This window comes from Astatotilapia calliptera, chromosome 9, assembly GCF_900246225.1.
Source record: "Astatotilapia calliptera chromosome 9, fAstCal1.2, whole genome shotgun sequence".
Lineage (NCBI taxonomy): Eukaryota > Metazoa > Chordata > Actinopteri > Cichliformes > Cichlidae > Astatotilapia > Astatotilapia calliptera.
The window spans coordinates 34,562,629-34,587,384 of NC_039310.1; the positions used below are offsets into that span (position 1 = coordinate 34,562,629).

General features: G+C 41.3%; 1 protein-coding gene across 2 annotated transcripts in view; it reads left to right on the plus strand.

The window, feature by feature from the left end:
* LOC113029692 (LIM zinc-binding domain-containing Nebulette) overlaps positions 1-24,756 on the plus strand; it is a 127,723-nt gene that overhangs the window by 5,060 nt on the left and 97,907 nt on the right. For both annotated transcript variants that reach the window (XM_026180681.1, XM_026180680.1), the window contains exon 2: positions 447-541. In XM_026180681.1, coding sequence (XP_026036466.1) covers positions 447-541 — 95 coding nt within the window. The remainder of the gene's footprint in view (positions 1-446; positions 542-24,756) is intronic.

Genomic DNA, 24,756 nt, shown 5'->3' on the forward strand with positions numbered 1-24,756 from the left:
ACTTCGGTGATCGTGGCTCAAGAGTTGGGAGTTCGCCTTGTAATCGGAAGGTTGCTGGTTCGAGCCCCGGCTTGGACAGTCTCGGTCGTTGTGTCCTTGGGCGAGACACTTCACCCGTTGCCTACTGGTGGTGCCAGTGTCCGGCAGCCTCGCCTCTGTCAATGTGCCCCAGGGTGGCTGTGGCTACAATGTAGCTGCCATCACCAGTGTGTGAATGGGTGGATGACTGGTTGTGTAAAGCGCTTTGGGGTCTTTAGGGACTAGTAAAGCGCTATATAAATACAGGCCATTTACCATTTATATACTTCCAGTTCACCAATTTCCTGTACATCTCTGTAGATGACATCTTAGCATGCTTACTGGGCTTTAATGGTTCCACGAGGGTATCACTGAACTATGGAAGCATTTGAATCTATTGATTCGAGTGTGAATCTGTGTGTTTTCAGAACTGGCACAAAGGATGTTTCCACTGCGAAGTTTGCAAGATGACGCTGAACATGAAGAACTACAAAGGCTATGATAAGAAACCCTACTGCAACGCGTGAGTCCCGAGTCTCTCTCTCTCTCTGTACATTATAAATAACTTCAAATACTCTCCAACGTTTTGCATGTTGTACTGCATAATGACAGGTTTGCAGAGTGCTTATCTAACCTTGCCTTGACTCAAGTGTGACGATTATACGTCCACGAACGTTGTGCGAGTATAAACAGCATCGCCTGGCTGTAGCTGCTGTGTTATTATCTGCAGGCGGCTCATATCTGTGTGGTGATGCTTCCAGGTTTTTATAGCAGCGGTGGTTTCAGTTTTTGGTTGGTTTCAGTGGTTTTGGTTGCGAGCCCAGCCCAACTTCACTCCACTACTGTTGCTTCTCCCACAGAGCATTTCACTTTTCTGTTAGCATGTTCTGCTTGTTATGATCTGTGCCGATTGAGACACAACACTGCTGTTTGTTGCCAGTAGAGGATACTTACTGTGCGCTGCCAGACCTTCACAGACGAGATTACAAACTCTCCAAGGATTCAAGACTTGGATCTGCATTTGATGGATGATGGGAGTAAATTACAGCTTGTGCTGCAGACCTTGTTGTAGTATCTTATTGGGAGGTTGTGCCTTTGACCTTTGACCCTGTTACTGTTAGTTGTTCAATGATCTGAGTGTCTGTCCTTGTTGCAGATTGCTCTAACAAACAGCATCGACCAGTAAAATAAGAATGCAACACTCCATTTATTCACTCAGCTGTTGTCTACTGCTTCCTGCTAAATGTGCAGCTGTTTGGTGTTTTTTTATTTAAACTGTTGACAGTTAAACAGATTCCAAAGTAGATTAAGGAGACGAGACTTTCCTCAATCAGGACGGACTAATGCTTGAAGCTCTGAGGTCAACTTTTCAGTGAAAATGCTGAGGATGTCACATTTCTGAATTAAAGAGTAGTAGTGGACTATTACTGGTTACATACCGAGGGTTCAGAGACGTTGTGCGGCTTCTTATATGTTGCCAGCAGAAATGCTGAAGTTAGCTGCAGGTTTTTTTGAATTCGACTTCCAGGCTGTTAAACTCAACACACTCATCAGCTGTTATAAGTGTTTTATGTTTGTTGTTGCAGAGAGCATTGTTTACGGTGTAATCACGCCTGAGACTACACCGTAGACCTTTGATGCATTTGAACAGGTCATGGTGGTGACCTGATGACACGGCGTCTCTCTTTCTTCCAATAAGCCAGATGTGCGCTGGTACCACTGCTGTTGGCATACAGTCTTTTTAACTACACATTGCAACAATTAACATCTATTAAAGCAGAAAACTAGAAAACTCTCCACAGGTTTGTCAATTTTAATACTTTCTGTAATCGTGATAATTTAATAACAGTCAAGTTAAAAGTTTCCAAGTAGGAGAATAAACAAGAAAACCCCTCAGATGTATTAATGTACAAGAGCAGGTAAATATTTGGACGATGTCCAGAAGATTTTGAGTGATGTTGCCAACTCATTCATTTGTTGTATTACAGTGTAACCATTAGTTACTGTCCTTGCAGACTTTACTAAACTAGTAAGAAAAGCTTTTAGCAGAAAACAACAAGAAGCAGGTATCAGTGTGTTTGTAGCAAAGTCTCTGAAATGAGCTGAATATTTGTAGGAGCTTTATCAGAAAGTTATCTTTTGAATGGCAGCCAGCTGTGAAGAGAACAAGTACACTTTGTCCACCGCATCGACTTACTGGCCTCACACACAAACACACAACAGGGCTTAAAGTCAGAGGCATTAAATCGACCTTTGACTGTGGTTAAAAATATGTTTCCTGGTGTTGACCTGGTCAGTGTTTCCTCCTGTAAACAAACAGCACTTTAAGCTTAAAAGGGACTCAGAGCGATAACACTGGTGGCTTTTTCACTCAGACGTCTTACTCTATGAAAGTGTTTCATCTTTGGGGTGGGTGGTATCCTTCTGTTTTTCATGGCCTCATCCCTTCCTGACACTCTGTGGTACAATTCTGTCACAGCATTTGTGTTAAAAATACGTTAAAGCTTAGATACTCGTGACTTAAGTCGTTGTAGTGCAATCAGATAACCACATAAACAGAAATATCAGGTGGCTGATCCAATTATTGTTGTATGAGTAATGTACAACACTGAGTAACAGCATGGTTAAGGAGCTCCAGGCTCTGTCCATGCTAACGTCTCCATGTTGTAAACGAGTGTGACAGACAACATCTGGTAAAACCAGCATGGTTTGGCAGTATTTTCTTCCATGAAAAGTCATTTGTGTGCAAGCTGTGCATGCAAATATCTTCTAAACACTTCATGAGTACAGAGAAACACCCAGAGCTAAAAATTCAAGTGTCAAAAACTGCAGTTCCTGCAGGCACCACTTGAGGTGCACTCTTAAAACGAATCAGTTCCTGTAGACTCACATGTTACAATGTCAAACAAACACTCTGGTTTTGCCCTCGGTGGGTTGTTTCCCCTCAAAACCACTGTGTCAGGTGGATGTTTTACAGCTGGGCCCCTGGATAACTGGATTAGGGACACGGCTGCATTGATTAACAGGCGTCCCTGCCCAGGCAGCTTCTGGTCTTTAAACAGGGCCTTCTCAGTTATGTGTGGGTGTGCTGCTGGTGTCTTTTGGAGAATTTTAATGGACTCACTAACAACATGACTTGCTGTGACGTCGGGCTAGCGATTTTGCGAGCCCTGCACCTGAGTCAAATGTTTAGTTCATTACCAGGTCTCTGGAGAACCTCAAGACATGTTGAGGAGGTCATTTAGCCATTTAAATCAGCTGTGTTGGATGAAGCACACATCTAAAACCTGCAGGACACCGGCCCTCGAGGCCTGGAGTTTGATGCCTTTGGGCTCGGGGATCAAGGACGTAGCAATAGTGTCCCATAGTGGGGCACTAAATCTGCCAATCAAAAGAAAAATGTTCGCTGGTTCACCTTTTGTTTTTTATCTTGTTAGTTAAGTGGTTGTTGCTTTCACAGCTGAGGCTGCTCTGTAGTCAAATGCAGTAAATAATGTCAGTTCAGGGTCCTTGTCTTTATTTTATTACAGTACTGAAAATGATGGCCTTGGGATTTCTAAATACCCTGGTATACCATTATCTCATGATAGCCCCCATGTCTACTCACCATCAACTGAAATGAGATTTACAAATGCTGTGTCACTTGCTAAATGAGAATGACTCACACTTGTTTTCTACAAGCACCTTTAAGCTGTTTTTGCCTCTTAAGTTTCTGCTGCACAAAAAGCCAAGTCTATGTTTTGTGTCATATAACTTGTATGCATAGAGTTTAACCACTGCCTGTAACATTGTGTGTTAATTTAGGTCAGCCCTCACACCACTTTCACACACTCTAATTCGCTTTAGTGTGTGTTTTTCCCATAAAACACATTAGAGTGTGTTTGCTCTCTGCTGAAGAAAGTCACAGCAGGTCAGTCATTAAATTGGTCCACTTACCACGGCAGCTTTAAAGTCGTACATATATCTGAGGTTTCATGTTATCGTTCCACATTCGGTGCTTTTGGTATTTTAATTAGAAAGAACTTAACTCACAATCATACATTTCACCTCTCCTGGCCTGGGAGGACCTTTCAGACTATGGGAACAAACACATGAGAATGATTTCTGGCCTAAGTGGAAAGAAAAGTTGATTTTTTTAGTAATTTTACCAAGTTAAAACATTTGATATGACATAGAAACCCAGACCATAATACCTGTAAAATGTTTACCTTTAGATCTACCATATATGTACAGTTAGTAATAGAAACTTTAGACTACAAGCAACATGCAACCATACATCAAACTCTATCGGCTTTATCTACCTCACATCCATGTGGACGTAGCCCAAGTCCAAGTCTGATTATTGAGCAAATACATCTCTCTTAATCTTTATAACTGTTCATTCTTGTGCTTAGATTCTACCATCAAATATCACTAAGCTTCTACTTGGATAATGGTTTCAGCCTGCAGACTGATTACCTGACAAGTGTTGGATCTGTCTGTATACATTCTGTTTTTCCCTTATTTGTACTTGAAGGTCCAAAGGACAGGATGTAAATCATTGCTGTGGCATAGTTATCTCCATCCATCAGGGTGGGACAGTCAGGACACGCTGCCAGTCCATCACACGGCTGTTATTTCATAAACGATTAATGACTAGAAGAGTTTGAAAATGATGCCCACAGCACTCCAAGCAACGGTCCTCCCTCCAATAAAAGGAACATTTTGTTTTCATTTACAACCATGAACAGTATTTTCTTTTTGGAGATGATTTGCATTTTTTGTTTTCCAAAGCAAAGCAATTTATGATTTTTTTATAGGATATATTCAATTAAGTTCATTTTTTGCAAAATGTCTTACTCTGTTGATGTCATATGTAATGATGTACATCATTTGTTTCCAAGGTTTTAATCAAAATGCATAAAAATTAACAATGTTGGATACCAACAGATAGTTCCACTAAAGAAGCTGCTTTAAATGCATTAAATCATTGCTCATTTTGAGGCTTGTCATTAACATATGGTACGATTGTTGTTAATGTTTCATTTAATGTGATCAGATCTAATAAACTTATTATCAACTGTCTCCTGATGGGAGGGAAAAAGCAAAAAGTCAAAGAGAACTTACAAGAAAAAGCCAGGCGTCTGTTTGTGTAAAGGTTTAAGTATTAACAGGTCATGTGACAGAGACTCGTGTAGTGATCAATGAGTCCCAGTCAGCATGTAATGTCCAGGGTTGTTGTTACAAGGTAAATAAAACCATTGCTTCTGTGTGGTGTATGGGGCACAAAAAACAAGCTCCGTCTTTCAGCACAAAGTCTCAAAACATGGTAACTTCAACTTTTGTATTAATTTTGTCTTTAAATGCAGGAAAAATCAAACATTTATAACTGCAGCCTAAAAATATACAGAGTTCCTGCAAAAGTCTTAACCTCCTAAGACCTGAACTCTTCCACTGCATGCATCTTTCATTTCTCTTTGATATTTGGGCTGATTGGGGCCTGATGACTGTAAAAACAAAGAATTACCAGATTTTTTTTACCTTATTTTTGTTTTTAAGAACAATAAGAGCCACATATGAGGATATTCGTTTAAAATTTTGATAGAACAGTAGCAGGATAATATCCTCGTAAGTGGATATCAGGCCCTTGTAGAGCAAAATTTAGTATTTTGGTCTAAATAAGCCAAAATGTGATGTCCACATATGTGGGCGCAGGTCCTAGGAGGTTAATGGTGGAAAAAGATGAAGGAGCCATATTTCCCTTTCTTGCCAGTTTTTTGAGTCGCTGTGTGTGATTAGTTCCTTCCACTGCTGCCTGGCCGGCTGTCTCTGTCTGTTTGTTACTCTGTCAGGTTTGTTTACTGTGCAGAGAGTGGCTGCAGACTTCCTGCAGGGAGTTCTTACTCATCAGTGAGAGTTTTGCTTTTGTACCTCACTGTTACATGTAGCGCTCAGTGTACAAACCAGCATCCTGTAATTACAGCGTCTCTGTGAGGCTGCGACTCTGACGCGCCTTGTTTTTAGTGCTGCTGTATATAACTGCTGTCTATTGTGCAAAAGCCCGGCAGCCATGTTTTTCTTGGCTGCTTGTGTCATCCCTCACCATTGTTGAGCTGTGGCTGAAGTCAACACTATGGTGACAACAATAACATCTGAATTGATGGCCTCATTTCTTATTTTTAGCTTTTTTCTATCACTCATTTTATTCTTGATGTTCTTTGTAAAATAGCAGGTTTGATCATTAAAATGAGTTAAATCTAGACTTCCTTATTGAAGTATTTAAATGGAGGAAATGGAATAAATGCTAGTTTTTAACTTTAGACTTTAAAGTGGGTACAGAGAGTATTTATCGTCAGTGGCAATGCGGAGTCCTGACAGTTTCTTTTAAGCACCCGTCTGCTCTTTGAGTTTGCACTTATTTTACAGTTTCTTCCATTAAATATCAGCTTCATTGCTATAAAACACTGCAATAGTTCCATAGCCTTAAAGGTTAAAGAAGTATTTTCTTCCCACCCTCACTGAAGCTTCCATCCACATGCAGTTTTGCAGCTTTTTTGCAAGACTAACCCAATCCCAGATAGGCTGTTAACTTGAAATGTGTGTCAGCAGTGCTATGGTCACTCTTCAGTGAGCTAATAAGGCTTTAATGCCAAGGATCCTGAGATTTTAATCACTGTATTGATACCAATTTTGGTCACCACCTCCTCAGAATCGTCACTGCTGCAATCCACAACAGTTGTGGCCGAAGGTTTTGGCAGTGGCACCAACACAAGCAAAAACTCACCAGTTCGTGGGTGAACTGAGTTAACTTTAATGTCATGATGCTTGGTGTAAAGGTTTAATAGGTTTCTTACATTAGATGTACATCTAGTGGAATTCAGTTGAAGCGTTTTATGAGTTGAATATTTTGCATGATTTCCAAATCTACAGATATTCAAATATGATGATACACATGACAAACATGAAAAACGCACATCATACATTGAATTGACAGTTTGGCTAATGTGAAAATATTTGTAGAAAAATGGATAATAATGTGAATGTGTGTGCTGCTGATGTGAGACAGTATGCACATTTAATCTGTATTACACAGGGATAAAGAGGCCACCGCTGAAAATTCTTTAACCTTCAACCTTGAATTGATGCACTATTGAAAAGAGTCATTTTATGTGCTTTATTGACATCCTTGCTTCACCTGTCTAATTCAGACACATGGGATACTGTCAGGTGTGGATTGTTTGGCATTGATTGTTCACTTATCTGGGAGCCAAAGTGCAGGACACAACATTCAATAATAAGTCAGCCTTTTTTTTGCATCTGATGATAAAATAAATAAAGTTCAAATCTAAAGAATGTCTACAAAGACAAAAATATAAATGCAGAATCCAAAAACTCAAATATATTAATTAATAATACCAAATTTCAACAAACATCTCGGGACCATGACATATGTCCTTTTTAACATGGACAACGTTTATATTTAATTATTATTGGAGTATAAATAAAGATTCTTTATGTTAGACGTGAGGACAGACGCAACTGACCTCTTTTTCACTTTGGGGGGTAAACTAAAGGTCTGCAGATCTAACGACCATAGTCCCGTGCTTTCCAAAATCCTATCTACACTTCAAAAGGCGAGGGGGGCAACAAAAAAAAGAACAGGGGGGCAAGTAGGGACAAGGATTACAGAGGCACATGAGAGCCAAAACTCTAACAGGCAATGCCTACTGACGTCACTAATGGACTAATGCAACCAGAAACTAGCTTTCACAAGCAGTAATGCTGCAGAGAAACCTCAAGCTGTCGCCTCTCACACACAGGGCTCAGTGTTTTCTTCAGGCAAAGGCACACACGCATGGATTCCTGTGGCAGGTCATGGGTTGAGTTTTAATCTGTTGTGTCTGAACCAGGACAGCGTACGACCTCTGAGCTGTTTCATTAACGAGGCTCTGACACGCCGAACTTTGACCACTGTCTGCAGGGCCTGAGAGTCATCGTTTGTCAGCGTTGTCAGATTAAATTGTCTCTTTAATTCTCACATGCGCTACATGACAGATCATTAGCTTTATATGCAAGGTAATTAAATTTGCATGACTGCTGCTCTGGCTCAAATAGCCGTCTTTGCTTTAGATATTTAAAAAAAACATCAGCAAGCAATTACACAAGAGGAAAGTTTGGTTTTTGCACAATTAAAACACAACACATTCTCTTATTTCTGTTCAAATGTGGAGATTTTTTGCTCTTTTTTGTTTATTAGTATCGGCAATAACCTTCAGGAAAAATACTGCAGTTCCTCTAATGGCCACTAGAGGCAGACTGCAAGAGTGAGTCAGTCAGTGAGACTGTACCCACGTAGCCACCATGAACCAGACCTGGGATCATGTTAAATGAGACAATGTAAACATGGAGAACATGGAGTGTCGAGTTATAGGCTGATGCTCACTGTAACAAGTTGCATTCATAAATTGTAGCAGCATAACGCACAAATTCAGGTACCTGCTAATTAGCACTACACAACACTTTCTTTCTTCTTTTTTTTTAACAAATTCAACACAAAGTAATTTGTTATGTTTAAGTAAAAGTCTGTTATGAGACCTGATTGCTTTTACAGTCTTATTTTCAGACTCAGTATTGACCGTCTCTCCTCTTAGGACATTTTATTTCTGACCATAAATGTATTCTTTTAATGAATCTTCTGATTTGAATCGTCTTACTGGACATCGTGTAATTACCACTTGCATTTTTTATAAAGCCTCTCTGCTATTTTTAATCTCAATGAATCTTATTTTTCTGAATAGAGGTGTAAGTTTCACGGTGCATCTTTCTAATCATCACTGTTTTAATCACATAATTTCATTTCATTAATATGGTATAGCATTTTGCATGTTTTGTTCTTGAAAAGTGCCACATACATGTACTACTTACTATGTAAAATATCAGAATTTCTTTTTACTAAAATTGGAGCACAAACTTTTTGGAAGGTTTATTTGTGTTATTTGTCCAAATATTCCTTTTAAGATGTAGCGGTCGAGTTCAGGGAAGTTATAAGGTCTCAGCTTGATTGGCTGTAGCTTCCTGTGTTGGTGTCCAGCTGTCAGTATAAATGGCTGTAGTTCAGAACTATTGTTGTGAAGGGGAAACTTTCCACAGAGACCAAAACCATTTCTGTAGCAGCCATAAACATGAACATTTTAAAAATAGGGCTTGAACAAAACTGCAGACTCTATGTTAAACTGTTGAATTTTACTTTGCCTCAAATATTCATTTCTGGCTCAGAAAAAAATGAACTTAGAACAACCAGCTGGCTCTCACCTGTTTGCTGAGTTATATTCAGTATTTACCTTTCTGGTCGGGCAGTGTGTGTGTTGTCTCAGGTGAAGATATATTTTACACCCTCAATGTTTTGAGTCAATCTCAGATTATATCGCAGTTGATTAAAGACCAAATTAGTGACGCGCTTCCAGGATTTCCTGCACATCGCAGCAGAAACAGTCCGCTGACTGTGTTTGTGGGAGGAATCTTCCTGCATGAGATATTTCTGTTTAATTAAATGATCCTTTATGCAAATTAGTATTAATCAAAGCTGGTTATGTAACACTGCACACCAGCTGCTCCTTTGAACAAGAAGACACATGGAACAGATCACACTGAAGTCCCAACGACTCTCATCCACTCTCGTCCTCTCATCAGTGTTTCTGATCTGTGCATGTATTTAATGTAAACATTAGTCAAATTATTCTCCGTGTGTGCATCTTAACAGTCTTTTATCAGTTCAGATAATTGTGGTTAAGACTGTGTGGTTATGTAATGCAACTGCCCACATAACCCACATACTCCAGTCTTATTGTGCTCCTCACAGCGCAGAGAGAAAACACTGTTCGTTTCTGTCTCTGCTTCACCGAGGCGATGGAAATGAAAGTAAAACGGAGACAACTTCTGTTTAATTCATGCATCTTATTCAGCACAGCCGAGTTTACAGAGTAAGCAGGTAGATGATGAGCATCTCCTCCAGGTGTTTGTGCAGAAATCAGTCACAGAAGGAAATGCTTCCTTTAAGATCTATTAAAAGCTTCACTGCTCTGTTTTTAGATGTTTGTGCATTATTAATTTTGAATTTGAGTGCAGGAGCAGAGACGTGCACCACAGATTACAAGAGTTAAATAACTGTTGGAAGTGGGGAGTTTTCAAAAGAGTGAACGGCGTAAAAACACATGAATGGGGCAAATAACGACTGACATCTAATAATGTTATTTGTGCAAAAGCTTCGCACTGACTCACTGAACACAGGCTGAAGATTATATGTTTTTTAATCATATATTTAAGATTTTTAACTGACTGCCTGAACAGATTGTTGTGAACAAGCAAGCCGATTTTACTCATAATAATACTGCTACTAATAAAAATAATGATAATACATGGGCGCCTTTAAAACCCTCAAGGTCACCTTACAATAGTACAATAACAGTAGCAATATAATAAAACAAAGCAAAATAAAATTATACATAAGGTTAAAAAAGCTGTAGCAGTTTAGTTGAGTATCGAGTAATTTGTCTGCATCAGTACGTGAAAACAAATCAGCAGGACATTCATCTCATGGAGGCATCGTGTCATTTTTTGGAACATAATGAAAAGTTGGCTATTGTCTGGTTAATTCCTTCTAATGTGGACAAACTGCAAGCTGTGTCATGCAGTAAACTGTACTCAGTGGATAAAGTTAAGCACAGTTACTTTAGCAGCTCACTGTATGAACAAATCATTTTCCGATTCATGCAGTGTAGTCAACTTACTACGGAGCCCCGCAGGGGACATGGGAGAAAAAAAAATTAAGGCGGACTTTTGCGAGATCTCGCAAAACTAACTCGGGATCTCGCAAAACTTTTGCGAGATCTCGCAAAAGTTTTAGCCGCATTCTTCGGCCTTCGACCTCCGTTAACGGGAGGTCGAGACCTACTACAGCCGGGAGGAACACCGCTTTCCCGGCACATCGTGCCTCGACCTCCCGGTCGGCTACGAGCTGGCGTCCGAAGAATGCTGCTAAAACTTTTGCGAGATCCGAGTTTGTTTTGCGAGATCTGGCAAAAGTCCGTCTTAATTTTTTTTTCTCTCATGTCCCCTGCGGGGCTCCGTAACTTACACCTGGCTGGTTACGTTTTCATACAAATTGCTTTACGAGCTAATGTCATCCACGATACGACATGTGCAGTCTGGTCCTTTGGTATTTGGACAATGACAGTTGTTTGTAGTTTTGTAGATCTCTAGACGACCACGGATTTGAGATCAAACAGTGAAGATGCATGCCTCACTCTCTGGATGACACATGGTTTGCAGTCACAAACGTGAGCAGGTGGTAGGCGCTTTTTAAAATGATCCATGTAAGTGTTCCTGAAGTGCTTCCAGCTCCCACAGTGATGAGGCCCACTTTACAATCCAGGTGGAGGTGGTGAGGTCATGAAAGCATGTGGCTTCAAACCTACTGAACCACTTTATAAGTTTCTTTCTCACTTGGTATTTGGTTATGTTAACATATTAAAGTCCTTTAATGGGGTTTTAGTGGAACTATATTCACAATAAAAGCTTGGACAAAGAACCTTTGGAGTCACTGATGTTGGAAGAAAGTTCATCTGTTTCCTGTTTGCTCCATCATTACACAAACTTTCCAGCCTAACGAAACACAGGATGGACATACTTTTTTTCTTTTTACAGTATTTTTAGAATATTTTTCTCAATTTCTGTGCTTCTCTTGGGGTTTCTGCACAAATTCACAATACACATGAAAACAGGGCAGAGAGCTCAGTGTTGTGACACAAACTAACGAGTCTGTCGCTCGGAGAGAGAAGCAGAAGAGAGTGGGGAGAATAAATCCGACTGTGAGAAACAGAGACGTCAGTGCAGTTCATTGAGAGACGAAGCTGTTGAAAAGATATAACAAAACTTATGTAACCCTCCGTCTGATCTTTCATGGTTCGACCCGAGAGTCTGCCGAGACGGGACGAGGAGGGGAACGGCACAGGAGAAGAGAGGCAGATACCGAGACAAAGACCGAGTTAGAGACAGTTTTAAGAAAATAAATCAATAGAAATGTGAAGGATTACTGGGGGCGACTGGGAGGCTCAGTGATCGCCATGAAATAAAATCAGAGGAAGAGAAGACAGAGGGATGAGCAACGGCTCTATTGAAGGCTGGCTGAGAACGTCACGCATGAACGAGTGAACAGAAAGACGAGGGACAGTGAAGAGAGATGAGTAGAGACAGTGTCCGGGTGCTAGAAGTGCTCCGGCTCTATAAACAGCCTTGTGATGAGATGGAGCTCTGAATGCATTGCAGTTTATGTTGTTGTTGTGCTTTCATCAGAAGCTGTGTCACGATACAAAGAGAGTAAAAAGCTCTCAGGAGGCTGAGTTAGACTCGCTGTACGTTCTTTTTCTGCTCTTTTAAAATCGTAAATATCTTCCCTCTTATTTTTTTACGTTTTTATTATATTACGTTTGTTTTTCCTGTCCTCCCTCACCTACATGTTTTGTCTTCACTCTTTGCTTTGTGTTTTCCCTCTTCCTTTTATCCCATCTCCTTTTGATTTATCTTCATCTTCCCAGATTTGTTCTTTTGTTTTTCATTTGCTGTCCAGCTTCTTTACATTTCATTCTTTTTACTCTTCCTGTTTCTTTTATTCCCTTGCTCCTCTCCTCTTTTCCTTCAGCATAATAAAGATGTAGTGTTAAAGCCACTGAGGACAGCGTGGTCTTTTGTCAGCTTCTTAATAAAGATATAAAACGCCACCATTTGCTGACTGAGACTCATCTCCATGAACCAGAGACAAAGGTCCTGTCTACACAGCAGTATCGCTTAATGACGGCGACGGGTTTTTTTAAGTTTCTGCCATCGTCTGCAACTTTTAAACCGAAATTTGTGGCACAGATCGCTCCTCTGTGGGTGAAGGCAGAAGCAGGAGTTATGTTCCTGGAAACTAGAGTGGGTACTTTAATCTGGAAGATTATGATATTTATTGGTGGAGAGATCAACGATCAGGAAGCTGGTACAGGTTCTCACCAATGCATTTATTCTTAATCCTTGTTGTACCCGAGTCAGACAGAGTTTTGTTGTGAATTAAAAAAAGATTTTCCAAGGTGTCATTAGGTCGACCATAAAGAAAGTTGAGACTTCTTTTAGTTGCAAAAAGGCTTCAACTTGTTTTTAGTGAACTACAACAACCAGAGGGATGCACTACAAAGAACGTTCAACACAGCAAGACTTCTTTGTGTTAGCTGGAGACAGCAGGTAACACAACAGGCTGAACGTTCATGCACATAAAAACGGATGTTTCACACATGGCAGGACACCTGGTGACTGCAACCTTTTCCAATCAGAGACTCTATTAAATGCTGATGATAAAAAAAACAATTTTTAACTTACAGAATAATAATGGATTAGATTTATATAGCACTTTACAATGCTACTAGACTGACAGAAGCCAGGCTACCATATCGCGCCATCGGCCCCTCTGGCCAACACCAGTAGGCGGTAGGGTAAAGTGTCTTGCCCAAGGACACAACGACCAGGACAGAGAGCCCGGGGATCAAACCAGCAACCTTCCGGTTACAGATGCTCTTCCCAACCCCCTGAGCCACGGTCGCCCAAAAACGTAACACTGCATATAAAACAGTAAAATAAAGTTATTTCTGTCATGAACTCTGAAACTTTGAACTGGAAGGATTTAACTCTTTTCCCCTTTAATGGCGAGTTTTGGTATTTCAGTATGCATCAATAGAGACGTGGTGTGAAGACCATTCAGATAGTTTCCAGGTTTTTCCAAGGGTAGCTGCATACAGTCAAAAGAGATCACCCTCACTGACTTCTGTTGCAAACCCAGTCATTTTGTTCTGAAATGTGACAGAAACCACTCGTTTTAGAAGAGATCATCAGCTTTCAAAAGGGTAAAACGTTAAACATTAAAGGTTACTGTCACACAATAAAGGAGACATTTAGAGTGTTGTGGAGCGCAGTGGTTCCTGATCTTGGTGTTGATGCTGCTGGTGTTTGTGTTGGTGATGATATTATTATTGATAGTGCTAGTATGATGATGTTGCTGGTGATGTTAGTGGTGGAGGTAGTGTATGTGGTGTTGCTGTTGCTTCTAATGGCGGTAGTACTGTGCAGGACAGCTGGCTGGGATCTTCACCAGGATTTTCAACAAATCCCTCGCACAGGCGACTGTCCCACTCTGCCTGAAGTCCTCCACCATAGTCCCCTTGCCTAAGAAGCCCCACATCACCGGCCTGAATGACTACAGACCGGTGGCACTCACCCCAGTGGTAATGAAATGCTTTGAGAAGCTGGTCCGCAGACACATCACAGCAGCCCTGCCCCGCAGCCTGGATCCACACCAGTTTGCCTACAGAGCAAACCGATCCACGGAAGACGCTGTAGCCACAGCACTCCATGCTGCATTAACTCACCTGGAAGAGCATGGTAGCTATGTGCGGATGCTCTTCGTGGATTACTGCTCAGCTTTTAACACCATCCTTCCACACAAACTGGTGGCCAAGCTACAAGACCTGGGGCTTCCAGACAGCACCTGCATGTGGATCAATAGCTTCCTCTCGGGCCGTAGACAGAGAGTCAGAGTTGGCCATCACACATCCTCAGCCCTGAGTCTCAGCACTGGCTCACCCCAGGGCTGTGTGCTCAGTCCACTGCTCTACTCTCTCTACACACACGACTGCACTCCTCGCCACCACAGCAACATCTTTGTGAAATTTGCAGATGACACCACAGTGGTGGGGCTCATTTCCAAGGGAGACGAGTCTACGTACAGAGACGAGGTGGAGCAGCTGACGTCATGGTGTAAGGCCAATAACCTCCTCCTCAACACTTCAAAAACCAAAGAACTCATAATAGACTTCAGAAGGAAAAAGGCAGAGATCCAACCACTATTCATAAATGGGGACTGTGTAGAAAGGGTGGCAAGCTTCCGCTTCCTGGGAGTCAATATAGAGGAGAACCTTTCCTGGAGTGTGAACACCTCCGAGCTGCTGAAAAAGGCCCAACAGAGACTGTACTTCCTGAGAATTCTCAGGAGGAATAACATCACACAGAGACTGCTGGTGTCCTTCTACAGAGCCACCATTGAGAGTGTTCTAACTTACTGCATATGCATCTGGTACACTAGCTGCACAGGGGCTCAGAGGAAAGCACTCCAAGGGATCATTAACACTGCCCAAAAGATCACTGGCTGCCCTCTCCCCACACTGGAAGTTCTACACAATGCCCACTGTTTTAAAAAGGCCCAAAACATCATAAAAGACACCTCACATCCTGGCCACTCCCTGTTCGAACTGTTGCCCTCAGGCAGACGGTACAGGGCAATCAGAGCAAGGACTAATAGACTCAAACACAGCTGTTATCCAACTGCAATAACACATCTGAATACTACAAAAAAATGTCCATCACGCCACTCTTGTGTTAATCTATGCACGGTCTGAAGCATGTGTGTGGGAATGTATGTGAATGTTTTACTGTTATATCTTATTAGTATTTTAAGTATTCTATCTATTTTATTTATTGAATTTTATTGTTTTATTTATATTTTGATATTGCTAGGGATGATGCAATGATCGGGGACCATTCTTAATTTCGTTGTTCTCATGACAATGACAATAAAGTTTCTGATTCTGATTCTGATTCTGATTCTATTGATGTGATGGTAGTGGTGCTGTTAGTATTGATGATGTTGGTAATAATGCTATTAGTGGTGGCAGTGTGTGTCTTGTTGATGGTGGTAGCATTGATGTTATTGGTGATGAGAGTGTATGTGATGATGTTGTTGGGGATTTTGTTGGTGGTGGGAGTGTGTGTGGTGTTGGTGGTGGGAGTGTGTGTGGTGTTGGTGGTGGGAGTGTGTGTGGTGTTGGTGGTGGTGATTTTGTTGGTGGTGGGAGTGTGTGTGGTGTTGGTGGTGGGAGTGTGTGTGGTGTTGGTGGTGGGAGTGTGTGTGGTGTTGGTGGTGGTGATTTTGTTGGTGGTGGGAGTGTGTGTGGTGTTGGTGGTGGTGATTTTGTTGGTGGTGGGAGTGTGTGTGGTGTTGGTGGTGGAAGTGTGTGTGGTGTTGGTGGTGGGAGTGTGTGTGGTGTTGGTGGTGGGAGTGTGTGTGATGTTGGTGGTGGGAGTGTGTGTGGTGTTGGTGGTGGGAGTGTGTGTGATGTTGTTGGTGGTGATTTTGTTGGTGGTGGGAGTGTGTGTGGTGTTGGTGGTGGGAGTGTGTGTGATGTTGTTGGTGGTGATTTTGTTGGTGGTGGGAGTGTGTGTGGTGTTGGTGTGTGTTGATATGTGATTTCTCCTAGAAAGAAAAGGCTAAAATCATCCATCATTAGTTCTTTTTTACATCTTCCTCTGTAGCCCTCAGTGTTAAACTCAGACTTCTGCTCATCTCAGCTGTGGATCTTCCCGGCAGGCTGCTATTAAATCTTCTGACTGATAGTATCTCTTACTTAAATAAGCGCAGCCTGAATAAATTCCCCTCATTTCTCATGGCCTTTTATCTGGGCCTGCCACCAACACAAAGCCATGAGGGGTGGTTAAATGGTGGCAATGAAGGTGAACTAATTAAACTGAAGTCGGCAGAAGCTACGGTTCAGCAGCTTTATCACTCCGCTGTAGGAGAGGATTCAGGTTAACTCTACTTAAATAGTGACACAATGGGGGAACTTTATGAAGCCAGCCTGTTGAAGTAATGGTAGTTTGTCAAAGCTGCTGGCCCATCACCTTTCCACATGATGTGTCCATCGGGTCGTGGCAGTTTTTTGAGTGACAACATTATCTGTTTCTGGGTCCTAATGCTCCTTTGGTTCCCAAAAGCCAACCAACATCGCTGACATTTAAACATCCTCCAAATATTCTTGAAGTTGAATTTCATATTTATGCAATTTATTATCTTATTTATGCAGATTTTTACTGAATAAAAGAATTGTGGAACCTTCCAAAGTGATTTTATTCAGAGCCAAAGACATTTCTGCCCAGGATGCCAAAAAAAGCCATTTAAAGATTTTTACTTTGTGGTTCATTTACACAACCATAAAGGATATTTTTATTATTCTAGTGATCATACATAACACCCCAAAAGTCCAACTCAGAGCCAAAAACGGCTGTTATATCGGCTGTTTAGTCTCCATACTTAACTAAATGAATATTGTCTCATTTAATCAACACTCAACACAGAACAAAAGTCTTAAATTGCATGTTGTGATCTTATTTCATCCAGGCATCAGTTTCAGCCTATACTCCTCAAATGTCTGAAGTAGGTGATACATCTTGTTGTGACACACGATCATAATCTGACATTCAGTTCGGTGCTCAGTTTAACTGTTAGATCTACAAAGATATAAACGATTGTGGGATCCACACAGAAAGACCCCGGCCTGTTGGTGGGGTTGCCTCACAGCAAGAAGGTCCTGAGTTCCTTCTTGCTGTGAGGCAACAGTGCTAACTGCTGTACCCCCATGCTCCTATGAATTTTATTTTGTTCATGCATCCTGATATTGACACTTTTGAGTTTCACAATTTTGAGGCCAAAAAAAAAAACAGATAAATAAAAACAGCCTCGTCTCATGGGAGATGTTTGAAATACAGCAACTCTCCATGCCCGTCTTTATTCTTACTTCCACTTTCTACATTAGCGGTGAATTACTGCCTTACAGCAGTGAGTCAGTGACACTGATGCTTTCAAACATGCTCTAACAGCAGAACAATGTTGCATCGTTTTTCATCACTTTAGTAAAAAGCATGTCTGTTTCAGCCTGAAACTGGGAAGCTTTGGAAAACTGCCTTTTGCTTGTGATCATTTAATAGTTCAAGTTGATTTTAGCCCACTTTCTCATGTACTTGACCCCAGAGACCACCAGAGACCGCCATTACTGGTTGGTGGCATCATATATGTACAAAGCACATAATGTGGCAGAAACATGTCTGATGGATATTTCCAAGTTTATTCAGAGGTTTTAATTGAAAAGGGTGAAATTTTATAAAAACGTTCATGTTGAAGTGATAAGATGTCCTAGTGCCTCACTGCAGGTTTGTAGTGCAGGGTGTCTTTTAAAAGTCTAATACCAACTTAACATTGATTAAAGTTAAACATTGATTAATTTATATTCAGTATTCATTTAAATATCAGTCAGGTGAAGCTCCCCCATAGCTTCATGGATGTGGATATCTGAGTTTGAAATCGGTGGACTAGTCCTTCAGTAGATCTGTTGCTGGTTTTCCCAACATGAGACGAGCTGTGGCGTTCAGACCTGAGCCGAGCCGAGCCGAGCCAGCTCAGAGAGGAGCTGTTTATGGAGGATGACACTGCAGCACCTCAGACTGTGACCTGTCTGTGACCTGGATGTAATGAAGAGGAGCGTGTGTGTGTGTGTGTGTGTGTGTGTGTGTGTGTGTGTGTGTGTGTGTGTGTGTGAGTGAGAGAGAGAGCTTCCTCCTCTCCAAGTTTTGCATTTTTCAGAGTATTTTCATTAATTTAGTTTGATGTTGACTTAAGATTTTCCAGGAATCTACAAGAAAGACAGTAAGATATACCGTGTGTTCATATTGATGGGTTTTGTTTTACTGATTTAATGTTTTTAATTATTGAAAATACATTTATAACATCTTTATCTTGCTTTAATGTTTGTCAAGCTGAAGCGTTTGAAGCTCTGTACTCTGGCCATCATATTTTGTGTCTTGAGGTTTCTCATGTGACATCATACGCACATTACTCAGAGTTGTCCACGGTGTTGGATGTGATACAACTGCTGGTTGCTAGGGAAACGTGAGTAGTCACCTACTGGTTGGCAGTGGTTTGTGGAGGTTGGTGGCTCTCGCTGGGTTAAGTCGTTTGCAAAGAAGGAGCTGATCACTTGTAAACCTTGAGTGTGGCACAAACTGGAAAGGGAGGCAGTTTGCCTTCAAAGTAAACGTTGCATCCTTGGAAACGAGTTGGCTGCAACGTTGACTTTGAACCCAAACTTTCTCCATTTCCCGTCTGTGCCACTTTGTGCAGTCAGCAACTCACCGTACAGCAGGCACAGTATTTTCCCTGCAGTGCATATTTTATGCTGCTGGACACTGAGCGAGGTTTGCAGCAGCCAAGTCTGTCCTGAGCCCACACTGAGAGTTTCATCAACACCTAAAAAGGAAGGTGGACCGAGGCCAGGCTGAGCGGCGAGCGTGCACACATATTCAGCCGTCAACCCTGCCCCGTCTTCTTCCTCTTCATCTGTCTCGCTTCCACTGAAAAAAGAGTGTTCTGACAGAAACTTCAGTTTCTCTTTTCTAACCTGTCAGTATGTGATCACGTGGCTCCGCCCACCTGTCCATTTGTTGTTTGTGTTGTTGATGTTGATGGGGGCAGCTGAGGACTGTGGAGCCCTGGCTCACCCTCATCACGCAGAAAGCCTGGATGAGCTACAGTGACAGCAGGCTTGATAACAGCTATGTCCTCTGCTCTCTTTTCACTGTTTGTAAAGACCCGACAATATTAGAGAGAAAACTTCAATAATTAGATGATAAACTGTAAGCAGGCACTTGGTGACGGTAGGGAGGCAGAACGCTCTTTCAACAGGAAGAGATCTCCTGCAGAACCAGGTTCATGGAGAGGCAGCCATCTGCTCCAACCATTTGGATGGTGGAGGGGATTAGGAGAAGAGAAACAGGACAAAAACACAAACTACAGGAGACGGACGGCGAAACGTAATCGTGTAATAAAATAAAATATCAGGACTGAAAAAGATGAGAGGAGCAGAAGTGCTCAGTGCATCCTGAGATCCCTAATCTCAGAGGTCGAGGCGTCAACTAAGCCTGCAGTTCTGTTCTGTTGGGATAAGATGATGCTATGAAGTCTTTAAGATATTATTTAAGAATAATTCCTGATTATTCAGGACTTTGCATGTGAAGAGAAGGATTTTAAATTCTGGATTAAACAGAGAACCAGACGAGAGTAGCTACGGGGAGCAGTTTTGTCCAGAGAGAGAACGTTGCTGTGTTACTCGTGTCCTGGGTGTGGTACCACTCAACCACCTGATTTAAAAGAATTACAGCAGACTCACTCTTTCACAGGATGTTCCTCATTTTAGCAATGTTGCACAGATGAAAGTCCAAGGAAAGAATAGTAGATATCATATTTCAAGAGTAATCACACTTATCAAGAGTATGTTAAAAAAGAAATCAACCTAATCTGTGATAACGATCGCTGACACTTCAGCTCAGTCTGTAGATTATTCATGGAAAAGTGGGGCATCATTCTGAGAGCACAGACTGTACTCATTTAGTTTTATGTAATGGTGCAAGGACCGAGATTTATATGTAAATGAAGATAAACCTTTTTGTGTCGATGTCGGTGTGATGACGTCAAATAACGATTCTTGTGAAACTATCACACTTCAAAAAAAGGTGTGTGCAATAAATAAACCCCCAGTCCTTGTGTTTAAATGTGAGAACATGATGTAGTGTTTCTTTATGGGGCTCAAACACACGCAGACGCACACAAACACACACGCACAAACACACTGTGTCTGAATGCTGAGTTAGAGTCGTGTGCGTCACTGCTGCTGGGAGAGTGAGGAGACTGTCGTTTGGCAAATGCCACTGCAACATCATAGACAATGGTAAATCTAAATCTGTATCCACAACACACCCACTGCATCTCTCACACACACACACACACACACACACACACACACACACACACACACACACACACACACACACACACACACACACACACACACACACTCCGGTGTACTGTAAATGTGGTATCTTAACAGAGCAGTAACAGAAAGGCAGGATGTGTCTGAGGGTATTATTGGAAACAGTTTAAAGGACACTGTGTGTGTGTGTGTGTGTGTGTGTGTGTGTGTGTGTGTGTGTGTGTGTGTGTGTGTGTGTGTGTGTGTGTGTGTGTGTGTGTGTGTTTCCTTATGTGGCAGAGATTATTTTTAGTCCTCACGTAGACGAGAGCGGCACAAACACCTCACTGTTTGTTTAGCACTGCGTGTAGTTTGTTGTTATCCTGAAAATTGTGTATCTGTGAATAAGAGAGAAACACATCCACTCATTCAGCATTTCCACCTTTGTCTCATGGCCGTTCTTGCCAAACTTCACTAAATCACTGCCACTGAGTTCTGCAGAGAAAAACAGGGGATATCCCTGATACAGCCTCAGAAGCTCCACCCACCTGCTTGCTAATAAATGCAGTTTATGAGGAACAGCCAATCAGGAAGTTAGTTTAAAGGGGCGGAGTTAGATGGAAGATGAGCTGAGGGGCTGCATCATGCCCCAGTATCAGATAAAGAAGGATTTTAAACAGTGAGTAGTGCAATCAAATAAAAATCTGGAGTTTTGCATCCACATTTATTTATCTTCTAATTCTCTTATCTGGACTTCATATATATCGCAAATCATCTGTAGCTGATGTAGGTCCCAAAATCTAACAGGTGTTCTTGAAGCTGTGCAGTGAGGGATGATTAAAGCAGTAATGTCAAAGTCATTTCAGATAGTGGGTCATACATAGTTATGTTGTGTATGAACGGTCTTTAAGAGTAGGAGAAGCTGTAAAACATTTAAATATATAATTAAAGGTCCAGTTGGCAGGATAGGACTCTTTGTCAGGCTGAATCTGGCCCCCGGGCCTTATGTTTGACACCCCTGGTGTAGAGTGTCGTAACTGGTTAGTATTCTAAACATTTACACTGAATTGGAAGTTTATTTATTAGTATCTTTAGTTGTTTTGTTTTTTTACTTTTTACTAAAAAGCAGAGCTTATGTGTAGAACAGAGCAGACTGCTTGTCTGCTGCAGGCGTCTGGATGTCCGCTGGCTGTTAATGACTTCACACAAACAGAGTTTTTGTCCTGAGCTGCTTGTCCAGCCAGAAGCTGTGTGTGTGTGTGTGTGTGTGTGTGTGTGTGTGTGTGTGTGTGTGTGTGTGTGTGTGTGTAAGATATCCCACAGAGCCAGTCTTTGTCTCAAAGGATTGGGTTGCGCCAAATGAACAAAGCATTCATGGTTGCCAGTAGATACGGGAGCAGGTGAAGTGAAACTTAATGCCGAAATGTGTGTGTGTGTGTGTGTGTTATTAATAAAGAAGCAGAAGTGAAACACACAACCATGTTCAGGCATCATTCGTTTGCCTTACAGTGATGTCCTGGAGCCTTACCAGACATCTTTACAGCTACTTTTCCAATCCTGTTCTTGACCTTCACACAGACCTTAATCCTAAAACCAAAGTTTTTATTGTATATTTCGCAAACTAAGCCCTAAAAAAAGCATTTTTCTCTCTATATAAGAAATATATCCATCCAAATAGATCTATATAAGAAAAACATGCACTGACCTGAAAAAATACTTTGATACTTTTTTTTAACTGCCCTTCTTTAAGCTAGGACATCTCAATATTCCTCAAAAAGAAAAGAAAAGGTCAAAACTCTGTTGAGCCAAGTATTCATTTAATCTTAAATAACAATGACTTTATGAATTTCTGAAGTCATTAGAGAAAAAAATCAAGCAGTTCTGTAGATATATCATTAAGTACATTAACTTTATTAACTCTTTTCTCTCTTAAACATCTTTCTGAGCTCAATTTAACTTCAGTAATGTCTTCTTCTAAACCATCAACATACCTTTTAGACCCCATTCCCACAAAACCACTCAAAGACACCTCACAGTTAAGTAAGTCTTCAGTTTTAATTTTGGGTTGTATACCACAGGCTTTTAACGTGGAGGTAATCAAGCCGTTACTTAAAACCTCTTACTTCCTGTCTAGTGAACAGAAACCATGGAAGCCGTACGGTCAAATGTAGTTAGCCTCTTTGCAACACGGAGTGGGCGGTTCCCAAACTAAATTTTGTAACTCCCAGTTACAATGAAGAATACCACTGATTCATTTGTGAGGCGGTGGTAAATAAATTATAGGGTTACCTAGGCAACCAGAACCTGGAATGTCTACTAGCGACGGACTGTAAGCAACAAAGTGATGCATAACGAGTAAATTGCTTCCTGTGTGGCCCCCCCATAAGTCAGCAGAGTAGCCAATAGATTCAGAGACTGGGACTTTTTAAACAAATTGAGAGAAAATGTATAAAAAGAAACAATCACCAGTCCAAGGATCTGGTAGATCAATGTGAGGACCAATGTGATGTGAGGACTAAATGCATTCTTGAAACAGTTGAGGTGTTGCTCTGAAGCACACACACAATCGAACAAAAAGAAAATGAACAACAATCCTGTGCAGTACCGTCATGGAGCCAAAGACTTCAAATGTCACAGAAGTTTAAGAGGAAAGAGACAAAACAGAAAGTAAGACAAAGAAAATGAAATGACAGGAAAGAATCAGAAGCAGTGACAGGTTCGAAATAATGCTTTTAGATTCATAGAGGTGCTACACTTCTGAGTGTGAAGAAAACACAGTGAGAAAGCCCTCTAAGTAAAGAAGATGATGACTGTTTATGTCCCTGTTCAGACCACAGCACAGTTATGCTGTAATTACAAGGTTAAACTGAGACACAGAAACAGAGTGATGCTGTTCAGTACTCAACAACATGCTTCTCATGTTGTTCAACTACAGCGCAGAAACACAGAGGGGGAAATAAGCGTATCATGTGTATATCACTGAACAGTTTAGTATAACTACTAAATTTATATCAAACAAACAGCAAACATGCATTAAAGGATTCACAAGACTTTATCTGTGCTTCAATTACTGATGGACTCATTAAAAATGACATTTGTTATAACTGTGAGGAGTGTAAAACACGAGCAGGCTCGCTCTATCTGGATATGAGAGAGAGTGCGTGGGAGAGGAGTGAGAAAATGAGAGTGGGAGGAAGAAAGAGGTGAAGTAGGAGGAAGAGAGGAGTGAAGGACAGTTCGCTGAAGTGGTCAAACTCTGCTGCTGAATACGCTGGTGGCAACGATGATTCACTCACGCTCAAAGAGAGTTACGAGGCTTCTCTCTGAATCAGCAGATCGACTGGTCGCTGGGCTCCTCCGGGGTTTCCAGCCTGCTCGCAGGGTGCTGTAGTCAACGGCAGATACATTACCTGAACCTGGACTGAACGTAGAGACAACCGTTATGTTGTTATTGCTCTACCACAGACTGCATATAAAGCATGGACACCAGTTGTATATGGTCTGACTGAGAAAACTGGTCACTGAGGAGCAGCCACACCTTAAAGCACCCCCTCAACTGTTCCACTTGATTTCTCTACAGTCTGACTTCGATTGAGGAGTCGCCCTCTGTTGACTGATATAAAGAATGCAGGCCGTGGCACTTCACCCGGAAATATGTTCATTTTTTGTATACACTCTAAAAACATAGACAGTGTATATAATGTCTGTATAACCATAAACTGTTAACAAAACCCCACCACTCTAATAGAAATATTGTTTCTTCCTGGAACCAGCAGGTTTAACATGTTAGCATGTCACATGTAGGCATCTGTGTTCCACACTTTAATCTGATTCATCTTGGCTGAAGTTGAGCTCGTAGTAGCTATGATCTAAATTGGATTTCATAGATTAGACTCATCTTTGCACTTACAGATTGTTTAATTTGATTTCTCATTTTTATAATAATATACAATCATAATAAAATGATGTTCCCTTCATAGAGTATTTTAATAACTTTAAGGATACATAATAATAAATGTAAATGGCCTGTACTAGTCCCTAAGGACCCCAAAGCACTTTACACATCCAGTCATCCACACATTTGTGATGGCAGCTACATTGTAGC